Raw genomic sequence first — 11755 nt, forward strand, 5'->3', positions numbered from 1 at the left:
GATAACTCCCACAATGCATTGTTTTCACAGCAATATACTGTACAATCATAATACAGCAAGTCACTGTTAGAATTTGACTGTAAATTTACAGCAAAGTAAATTTGCAGCAAATAAAGGGTAAAATAACAGAAAGTCTTCCCTCCTTTCCTCCCTCAGGCCCTCACCACTTCCGTGAAGGCAGCTTCCTGATCGCGACGCTGTCGAAGCCGCGCCTGCAGGGGTCCGAGCTCCGCCTGCAGCAGCATTTCCGCTGGGTAACGCTGCGCTGGGATCAGGAGCCGCTGCACGGCATGCTGGGAAGACACCTCCGCAGGAAGCTGCTGCATAAAGTCAGTGAGAGTTTTAGTTTCCCGAGACAGAGACATTTTGTTTATTGTTGCCTTATTTTCCTTTGTTACCAAACAGTGAAATACAATGCATTTGAGTTATTTACATTTTTACCACCTATACTGACCTCTCCTCTCTGGTCTGTGTAAACTGCCCCAATTCAGTCGGGTTTTCACGGATTTTTGTCACGTGACCGCTGGTTTCAGCTGAGACGTTCATGACCACCCAGCTCCACTAAGGAGAGCACAATTTAATGTTCTTCTTAACTGGATCTGGTTAGTGTAAAGGGGAGTAATTTTTACCACATTTTAGAATAAAGAATGTAGAACAAAGTTATTTTATTTTGAAAAAAACATACTATTTTTAGCATCAATTTGGTTATTTTTCCTGACGGAAGCATTAATTTAAAAATCAGACAAATATTTACATTTTTACAGTTTTCTTGGCTTGATAATGGTATTTTTGTCATTTTCATTTTGGTGATTTTATGACAGAATGTTGAATGATATAGATATTTTTTTACTGGATATTCACATTTTCTACTGAATCAAGTCTTCCCTCATTTTCCACCGTGTGGTGGGTACGGTTGCTGACTGGAGTCAAGAATTGTTTTAAATATTGTAATTCTATAATAGTATTTATAATGCTGCATCAGAGTGCTGTGAGACTTTAAAAGAGATAAATTTAGTTTAATAGTATGCACAGAGAAATCCTCAGAATATTAACAAGAGCTGTCTGGTTTTAAGCAGTCAAACAGTTTTGATATATAAAACTGTTGAGGAAATCAATGATGAACCTCCTTTGAGTTCAGTTCAGCTCAGAAATACTAAACTTTAACCCTTCCCTCCTCCAGATGGGGACGGGTGTTTGGTCGTGTGACGGCGTGATGGAGCGCTCGGTGCTGTGGGTGAGTCAGGTCTGGCAGCAGCTCAACGCCTGTCTGTCCCGTCTGGGGACCCACGAGGCTCTGCTGGGCCCGCAGCTCTTCCTGTCCTGCCCCGTGGTCCCCAACAACACACAGGCAGTCGTCAGGTACACACCTCAATCAATCAATCAATCAATCAATCAATCAATCAATCAATCAATCAATCAGACTTTATTTGTATAACACTTCACATCACAAGAGAGATGCAACACAAAGTGCTTTACATTAAAAAGGAGAAAGTAATAATAAAAATTAGGGCCGGGACTCGATTAAAAAAAAATCGAATTAATTAGAGGCTTTGTAATTAATTAATCGAAATTAATCGCATTTTAATCGCATATAAATATTTGACCTGAGAACAGTGAGAAGTAATTTTTTTCACATGGATTTTTAGTATACCATTGAATAATGACTGAATACATAAGCTTAAGCAACAAAAATATTGTTTATTTTTGTTCAAGTCCAACAGACCAGTGCAATTTTTGCCATTAAGTGTAGCAATAGCATATTTAGAAATAAAGTACATTTCATAAATCCAGGTAGCCTATAGGTAGGTAGACCTTCTGTAAACTATAATACTTTGTTTTTTTTAAGTAAAACACAATCCACGCTAGCTAGCACACTAGCCGCTAGCTGCTATATGTTTAGCATTGAGGTGATACTTGAGGCTGGATGTGCTGCGGTGATATGTGAATTCCTTGTTGCATAGCAACACAACCATGCTCTTATCGGCGCTTCCATCCATTGTTTTCTTGTAACTAAATGTCCCATCATCCACGGGGCCAACCAAAGGTCTCATCAGCTTCTTCCTTCATGTTCACTGTGGTTTGTTGTTGTCTCAACTCATCAACGCTAGTTGGTGCTCCAGTATAATCGGTCCGCCTGAAACTCATCCAGTGAGAAACGTTCCACGGTGCAAAAATAAGTGCGTTTAAAATGCGTCAATTTTTTTAACGCGTTAATTTTTGTGTAATTAATTAATCTTAATTAACGCGTTAAAGTCCCGGCCCTAATAATAATAATAAAAATAACGAAACATAGAAACAAGCAAACACCCTCCACCCCCCCCACCTTCATCCCACCCATCCTATTAAAAACAAAGCACAAACTGAGGAAGCTTCATCTCAACATGGAGCAGTGAGGAAACACTGGAGGCAGGTTAGAAATTAATTAGATAAAAAATAAAGTAAGGTGCTTTGCTCCTCACATGATGGAGCAAAGCAGATGATTCCAGAGTAAAATATAGAGATAAAACACTGTAAACACCCTGTGAATTCATAACTCGTGTGTGTTCAGGTGGCTGGCTCGCCTCTGGAACGCCGTGGTCGTCCCCCGTGTGGAAGAAGCCATCATCTCCCGGGTTACAGCCAAACGCTCCTCCTCCACCACCACCTCCTCCTCGTCTTCCTCATCGCCGTCGTCGCAGCGACTGTCTCCTAGCAACTGTGGGCTGAGTGCCGGGCAGCAGGCGGTGGTGAAAGCCGCTCTCAGCATCCTGGTCAACAAGGCGGTCCTCCAGGGCTGTCCTCTGCCTCGCCACGGTGCGTATGTGTGTGTTATTGTTATTAACGTTTAATTATATAAATCTGATAACAGAACTGTATGTCAGTTAACCCATTTAGGCCTAAAACGCCTGGAAAAAATGCCTGGAAAACCTCTGGGCGATTTTAAAATAACCCCCTAAAACCATAATGACTCAGCAAGACTAATATATAGCAACAAGGTCATAATAGTTGGGGATTTTTCATTAGTTTTTAGAGTGAGTATGCTAGTTTTAGTTTAGATGTAATTTTTGAAAATGCTTAGTTTCAGTTTAGTTTTTATTAGTTTTAGTGTTAGTTTTTTTGTAATGGGGTATTTGTTGGGTGCGAGATTCAATAAGGTCACAATAAATGTTCCCTTTATTTCCTTTGTCTGATCCATCTCAGCCCCAATAAGTTTATTAAGTCATAAAACCAGATAGATAAAACAGATTTTATATCAACCAAAAGATTAACGTATGAAAAAAGTTGACAAAGATGAAAACTAAGGACATTTTCACTATAATTTTAGTTAATTTTGTAACCACAATATACAGTTTCAGTTAGTTATCTTTTTTTTAAAACTCTTTATCTATCCATCTTTTATTTTTTGTTTCAGTTAACGAAAATGTTTTTTCAATTCTAGTTTTCGTTATTTCGTTAGTTTTCGTTAACTTTGAAAACCTTGTATAGCAATGACCTGAAAGGTGTTCCTAAAGCAATAAAAAGACACTGATGTGCATTTTTTCCTCTTTCTGTCCTGCAGAGATTGACAAGTACCTGCTGGAGTTTCGGGGCGGGACCTTCCCCCTGTCGGCCATCAGCTCGTATAAAGGAAGCGGCACCGGAGGAGGAGGAGGCAGGAAGGGACGAGACGGCAGCAAGCTGAGACGATCCAACACCAGCCCTCGAAAGAAGGGAAGCCCCGCCTCCAGCTGGAGCTCCGGAGGCTCCTTTAGAGAAGGTGAGCAGGGACACCAGCTGTGAGACGGTCCAGACGTCTGGATCCTCCTCAGGATCGAAAAATAGCTCATAAGAGTTTTAGTCTAGATGAAATTGTCCAAAAAGTGAAAGTGAGGAGCATTTATGGGTACAAGTCAGGAACCGCCCTACTTTACTTATTTCAAGGGGGCTGAATCCCCAAAAAAATGGTTCCCAAGCAAAATTTTGAGTTTTTTACCTTCTCATTTGCATATCAAAATGGCGGCCAAATTGCCCATCTTGCTCAGTCGTTGGACCATTTTCCCCAAGTTTTTTTGTAAGTAGGCAATCAAAGATGAGGAAATTAAGTTTCTAGATCTATAGTCTAGGGTCAGAGCAAGGATATAGTGGAGGCTCAGTGTCTTTTTTATGTATGTATATATATATATATATATATATATATATATATATATACCACAAAAAATGACACAAATAATGCTTAATTTCACCTTAAAAGTTGGTATTTTGCATATATATATATATATATATATGTATATATATGCAAAATACCAACTTTTAAGAAAAAAAATGACACAAATAATGCTTAATTTCACCTTAAAAGTTGGTATTTTGCGTATATATATACATATATATATATATATATATGCAAAATACCAACTTTTAAGGTGAAATTAAGCATTATTTGTGTCATTTTTTGAGGCCAACATAAATATTCAATCAATATCACTTTTAAATGTTCCAGTTGGTATTTTGCAAATATATATATATATATATATATATATATACATATACATATATATACATAAAAAAGGCACTGAGCCTCCACTTATAGAAGGCCTTTTTTCTGAAATCCGTCTATTATCCGTCTATCCGACTATTTAATTTAAGAGCCATTTTCCATGGTTTTCTTGATAATAACTTAAAATCATTATCAATTATCAATTATTACTTATGATTTACATCCTGCAACTAGGGTTGTCACAATACTAAAATTTTCAACTTGATACCGATACTCAGGAAAATATTTGTTACTTTATACCATTTTTGATACCACAAGGATAAAAACAAAGACCCCAAAATTGAACAGAAATATTTTTATTAACAAGAAAAATGCAACATGTAAAAATGAATAGAACCACAGGTTAAATCTTTATAATAAAAAACAGTTGATATCGTATGATAACAACAGTATGATAACAAGCTTCAGGTCTGAGGTAGTGCAAAAAATAAATAAATACAATAAACAATAACAATTAGAACAATATCTTGAGGTTGTATGGTTTAGCTGCTTAATAAGTTGTTGGATTGATACTTTTGAAAATGAGTATTGTATTTGGATACAACGTTTTAGTATCGATACTTTTTTGAGTATCGATAATTTTGACAACCCTACCTGCAACTTCACAATAATACATAATAACTCCTGACTATAAAAGTTGCTTGAATAATCCATTAAATGGCTGTATAATTTGTGCTTTTATTTTCATGTTTATTTTTTATGTTTAATTCCAAAACATTCAGAGCAGTGAAGGTTAAAGTTTTTGAAAGTTTGATCAAATGCTGCAGTTGTTGTCGTCCAACATGTTTGATTTCAGTTCAGTTCAGTTTGACTGAATACTTTGTTGGTCAGTCTGTGGGTTTGACTCTCATTGTAATAAAAAAAGAGACTATTTGTAGATTTCTGAGGCTCCAGAACTGGACCGGGGAGACTGGATTTGTGTGAGCCGTGTCCACAAGGGGGCGATGTTTCACAGGTTTAATATGATCCATCAGTGTGGAACTTAAAACCATATTTTAACCTTCAATTTCTTACATTTTTTTCTTAATAAATATGTTGACAAATAGGTCTATTTATTATTATGGAGTAATAGGGGCATTGTTTGTGTAAAGAAATATAACTGTATTTCAAACTAATTCTCTGTGCAACAAACAAACTAAATTCCATTCATCTTCAGACAGAAATCTTTAAAACTCAAATGAAGCCAAAGCTATATGCATGGCTAGACTCAAGTGGTGTTAAAATATTGATATTTTTGTGATTTGACCCATTCGAGTCTTGTATTTCTAACAACTTTGTATCAATGTGTTTGTGATCGCAGGTTCACTGTCCAGCTCTGATGTCAGTTTTATCTCCAACGGCAAAGTCCAGAGGTTTGTGTTGTCTCTCATTATGATTATCAGCATGTTAAATAGTTTAATTAATGTGTTATAGATCAGCTATGGCACTAACTTTAACTCCACTATGCTGGTGTGTTTGTAGGGAGCCTGTTGGTCTCTCTGTGTTCTCTGACGACGAGACAGATTTAATCAGAGAGCTGCAGACCATGTGCTCCAGCAAGTCGGAGCCAGACATCAGCAAGGTACTTCTGATTTTCTTTCTCATGCCACATCCTTTTAGGTATATATTTTAAAAACCAGTAAATATATGTTTCCATGCACCATGATATAACTGCAATATCCTGTCAGTATTCCAGTATCTGAGTTTTTTGTCCCTGATGTTGCTGGATGTCACAGGGCCAAAATGACAAATATAATTTAGGCGAAAAATTGTGGCAAAATGTGTGTCATTGTTAGAAGAGCTAAAGTTACCTCAATAATTGTCAGAAATATTTACAATGGGGCTTGAATGAAAGTCCTTTAAATTGATACCATACACAATATTATAAACCAGTAGTTCCCAAACTTTTTCTAGAGGGACCCACATTTTTACCAGTGTAAACTTTGGCCCAATTGTCCATTACTTCTATGAAGCCGAACTCAATGTAACTTTCATGGTACCCTCTCTTTTTCTGTTGGAGATATTCAGCATTTTCGTCTCCCTGACGCTTCGCCATTTTTCCATTAGCTCTGTGTTTCTGTTGTTAGGTGAGGTTACCGCTAGGTGAGGTTACCGCTAGATGAGGTTACCGCTAGGTGAGGTTACCGCTAGGTGAGGTTACCGCTAGGTGAGGTTACCGCTAGATGAGGTTACCGCTAGGTGAGGTTACCGCTAGGTGAGGTTACCTGTGTATACTGCAGGAGGGATGTTACACATGTCCTTATTCTCGCCATATAGCCTTTACTCTTAAACTTTTCTATCGTGATTTTTCTATTTAAATAAATGAATAAACGTTTAATGTAGCCCTTGTTTAGTTGTTTTTGTCCCACTAATGAATTAAATGCTGACTCATCTATATTTAACACATTAGATTTATTACATCCCTTAAAATCAAGAGGGCTTCTCGACCCCCCTGTTGGGAATCACTGTTATAAAACATTGAAAAGTGTCCTGACAATGAGCCTAAACCAGAATATGCACCAGCATCTAAAATGCAATTTACTTTAGAGGGTAGTTCACTTCATGAGCTGGTTACTGTGACTCAGCTGCCATTTATCATACCAAAATATGATCTACAGACGTGGTAATTTTCAAAAATGATTACTAAGTGTTACTACCTTGAGTGGTACCGACAAGTGAACATAAGTGTTATTGTTTTACTGCACTATAGCAAAAAGGGACATTTTTCCAAACTCTACAATCAGTAATTTGAATTATTCATATATAATAAACAGCAGGCAGTCCTTATTTGATTAGTGATTAGCAAACATTTAGTAAAGAGCCAAATATTACCTCAGAAGTAAGTAGAGAACAAGTGTGAATAATATGAATGTTAATGTTGCTCTGTAACTGCTAAATGTGTAAATAAGGACGTTTGTTAATGCAGGAAAAGTGTTCAGCTCTTATTTGTTGACTTCATTGACAACATACTATATACTATTACCTTTTTATTCTATTTTTTTTTTACAATTTTGGATGACATACTATATATAATATGGTGTTTTTCTGTAATTTCTGGCCATATTATGCTCTAATCCGTAGATAACCCGGATGTTTCCAAGAGCTGACACAATTGACCCATTTTTATCATTTCTAGGCACCTTTTTCTGACCAAAATTAACATACATACTTTTTTGGGCATCATTTTAAAAAAAACTTTTTTTGACAACTATACTTTGACTTTTTCCGTGCAATCTTGGCGCCAGACTATACTGTGAAGGGTTTTTTTTATGCCTGCTGAACACAAAGTAACTAATTGTGCTACTGTTTTATGTCTTTGATCCTCCACAGATCTCTCAGTCCAAAGACGACTTGTTCTTCAGCTCTTCCAGCGAGGCCACGCCCTCCCACAAGGCCGAGCAGGAAATCAGCATTCAGCAGCAACCGCAGACGGTGAGAGGCGGGAAAATGGAGTGGAAATACATCAATTAATCTAATCTAATCTAATCATCATACACATTAGTTTTTGTCTGCAGCACTTTTTAAAAATTAGTTATTTTTTTGTTATCTATAGAAAAACACCACCTCCTCTAATTATTATTATCATTATTATCACTCCATTAAGGGAGCTGACTGAGCCACAAGCTGATGACTTAAATTTAAAATTAATGTGTGTTATTGTTTTGTACAACTTTTAATTATGTGTGTTTGCCGTTACCTCACACATAATCAAGTATTAGCAGCTCTACTGTTGTACAATATGTTATTACTGTTGGTTAAGTTGCAGCTGTTAGATTGAACTTCATGTTAAATTCCTAAAAGTGGCCCAATTATAGTCTCTTGATTCCTGTAGTAGTATAATTTGTCCAAATATAGCGAAAAAAACACCAAATTATAGGTTGTCCAAAAATGACCCCCTAAAATCAAAAATGGTCAAATTTTAAGATGCCTAAAAATGCTTAAAATGGGTTACTTATAGTCGGTTTGTTAGAGCATAATATGGCCAGAAATGACCCCCTCAAAAAAAAAGCATGTTAATTTTTGTCAAAAATGGTCTTCATTTAAAAATGCCTGAAAGTGCTAGAAATGGGTCAATTATAATCTGTATATACATAGCAGAATAGCAGAATTTGTCCAAAAATAGCAAGAAAGCACCATATTATGGATGTCCAAAAATTATCCTTAAAAAAAGTCATACTATAGCATGTCGATTTTTGTCAAAAATGGTCAAATTTTAAAATGCCTAAAAATGGTAGACATGACCGAATTATTGTCTGTTGATACATGCATAGTTTGTCCAAAAAATGGTGAAAAACCACCATATTATGGATGTCCAAAAAAATATTGAACTTGATGTAAAAGGATATTTTAGCTTATTGATTTGGTGTTGAAGCATTGCATTTTCTTTGTGAAGTTTTATTATTTATTGTATCCTTTGGACCCCCATTAGTCTTCATTTCTATGAAGACTATTCTTCCTGGGGTCCACATTAAATCAAACAATTATTACACAATTACAGCATTACAGCATTTATACAGAGAATAACATGAAGTCATTCATCCTAACATGATTATAATGTATATTAACATGATTATAGTATACATTAAGTAGTACAAGACATGATTATAAAATAGTTGCATGATTATAGAAGAGTATACAAGGTAAGCATAAAATGTACCAAGATGTTCTATGCAGTTGTATTAACATGCTTGAGTTCAACTTAACATGATTTCCAAATTTCATAGAAGGCTATTGCAACATAATATTATGACGAAACACTGCTTCTCTCAGTAAAAGTTGATGGCTGTAATGACAGTCAGCCTGAAAAGCAACAATAAAATATCTGGTAAGGATATTTTGAAAACTGCTTTTACTTTTTAGCAAAAAATGGTCAAATTTTAAAATGCCTAAAAATCCTTAAAATGGATTAAATATAGTCTGTATATACATTTAGTAGCATAATTTGTTCAAAAATAGCAAGAAAACACCATATTATGGAAGTCCACAAATGACCCCCTCAAAAAGTTATACTATAGCATGTCGATTTTTGTCAAAAATGGTCAAATTTTAAAATGCCTAAAAATGCTAGAAATTGTTCAATTATAGTATGCTGATACATATTAGAGCATAATATAGACAGAAATGACAGGAAAAATAAACTTATTTTGGGATGTCCAAAAATGACGCCCTTAAAAATAAAGTCATACTATAGCATGTCCATTTTTGTCAAAAATGGTCAAATTTTAAAATGCCTAAAAATGATTAAAATGGATTTAATATAGTTTGTATATACATTTAGTAGCATAATTTTTTTCAAAAAAAAGCAAGAAAACACCATACTTTTACTTTTACTTCCCTGTTGTGTGATTTGAGCTGCAGGTGCATAAATGGTGTTTAACACTTGGCTCCTGTTTCTGTGTGCAGACAGTCGTCCCTCAGAGCAGCCGCAGCTCCGTCCAATCAGCCGTCCAGACCAACGACAGACGCTCAGGCCCTCGCACTAAATCTCAGCTCCCCGTCCCGAGCAGCAGGGGGCAGCAGACCCGAGCCTCCACCGCCGCCTACAGCAGCAGCAGCAGCAGCAGCCCCAGCAGAATCCAGACGCCCCCCAGCCGCAGCAGAACCAACAACAACAGCAGCAGCAGCAGCAGCAGAACGAAGCAGGCTCCTCCCGCCAGCAGCAGCAACAACAACAACTACCGCAACAACATCAACGACCACAACCAATCACAGGAGGACATCTGGATCCTCCACAGAGACCTGCATGAAAACAAGTAGACATCTTCCCCCGTCCGCCCCGACTCCGCTGTGAAAACCCCCCTCCATGATGTAAAGACTAGGTACCTGACGACCTTTGACTTTTAGTATTTGTACTTGTTATCTGTACTTGTTACACTGTACTACAGTTGTGTACTTGGGGACCATAGTTTTATTCTATCACAGTATTTGAAGTATTTGTTTGGTTTGGTAAGACTTTAAGTGGGGGAAAGAGGAAAAAAACAACAGAACGTGATGCAGCAGGTTACTTTACTGTTGCCTTATTCCAGTTTATCAGTTGTTCAGTAGACAAGATACAGTGTAAGAATTTACTGAAAATGAGTTGATGTTAAAGTATTTGACTGGTGGAAACTGCCTCAAAAACAGTATTTCTGTGTATTTAAGGTGAAATACTGTACTTGTCCTACTGGTATAAGGCCATTGGAGAGTAACTGAAGGTACTTATCTTTTAGTGAAAAGTGTTTTTGGATCAAAGAAAGAAACAAGCAGGTTTTTATTTTCTCTTTTGTTGTTTTTTTGCTATTAAGTATTTTGAGATATTCAAGTGTTTTATCTTTAAATAGTTGCAAGGTTGGTTTAAATACTGTTGAAATTAATCAGGGTTTTACCAAATATATTTGTAAATAAGAATTAGTAAGTTTAAATGCTCTATAGATTGGTGTATGTGGTACAGTATGACGCTTGTACAGTGACGAAAACCTTAAAGCAAAACTGCTGAAAAAAACAAAAACTTGTACATAGTGTTTGTAAAACGAGTTTGGTTTTGAACCCTTCACTTGTTTCAAAGTGAAGGGGCTGTGGCAATAAGTACTAGAACTGTATAAACACAGGATGTCCTATCAACTGTAAGCCATAATAAATATTTTAAATGCCATTCATTTTCCCTGAGTCATGTTTAACCACTGCTGAGCCCTACAGTGTAATTCATACTTTGTTTTGTTTTTGCTTTTCTTTACCACTGTGTTCTTCGTATGTTTTTACTTTTAAAAGGACAGGTTTATGTTAAGCGGACATTGTTTATATATATATATAAATATATCTATACATATGTACAGGAGAGATTTTAGTCAACCTATGATTTTGATCTGTACGATAGCTGTTTGAAGTTTAAAGAATTGTCTTTCAAGCACAAACATTAAAATGGCACTGTTAAAAATCCCCACAAGACTTTTTGTTCTTGATTTTTTTGTAATTATTTTGCATATTCGTTATGGGTTTGATTTATTTTTTAGTCGACAATTGGAAAAAATGGTTGTGTCTGTATTGCAATGAATTGTGGGTAATTAAATGAGTTAATCCTGCACCCAAAGTCAGTTTAAGGCTCCATCTGGACTGGATGAAATGTGGATTTTTGGACACTTCGATTCAGCAACAGGAATTCAAAGCAGGTCTGAAAATTGAGTGGATACACACTGGAAAAGTGTCCAAATGAAGTGAACGACTTGGCAAAAAAACGTAGAGTTGCCTTATAGTTATATAGGTCGTTTCTAATGTCATAAAATGTCA

The 11755-nt window shown here is 36.2% G+C and overlaps 1 protein-coding gene across 1 annotated transcript in view; it reads left to right on the forward strand.

Annotated features, from left to right (window-relative positions):
- Nucleotides 1–11414, forward strand: part of cttnbp2 (cortactin binding protein 2) — a 148261-nt gene extending 136847 nt beyond the window's left edge. Inside the window, exons 16-23 of the mRNA XM_059334624.1 lie at nt 157–329; nt 1181–1359; nt 2549–2793; nt 3539–3736; nt 5814–5865; nt 5975–6074; nt 7823–7924; nt 9896–11414. Coding sequence (XP_059190607.1) covers nt 157–329; nt 1181–1359; nt 2549–2793; nt 3539–3736; nt 5814–5865; nt 5975–6074; nt 7823–7924; nt 9896–10249 — 1403 coding nt within the window. The 3' untranslated portion in view covers nt 10250–11414. The remainder of the gene's footprint in view (nt 1–156; nt 330–1180; nt 1360–2548; nt 2794–3538; nt 3737–5813; nt 5866–5974; nt 6075–7822; nt 7925–9895) is intronic.
- The last annotated feature ends 341 nt before the right edge of the window (nt 11415–11755 follow it).

The sequence above is a fragment of the Centropristis striata genome, chromosome 6 (assembly GCF_030273125.1).
Source record: "Centropristis striata isolate RG_2023a ecotype Rhode Island chromosome 6, C.striata_1.0, whole genome shotgun sequence".
Classification (NCBI taxonomy): Eukaryota; Metazoa; Chordata; class Actinopteri; order Perciformes; family Serranidae; genus Centropristis; species Centropristis striata.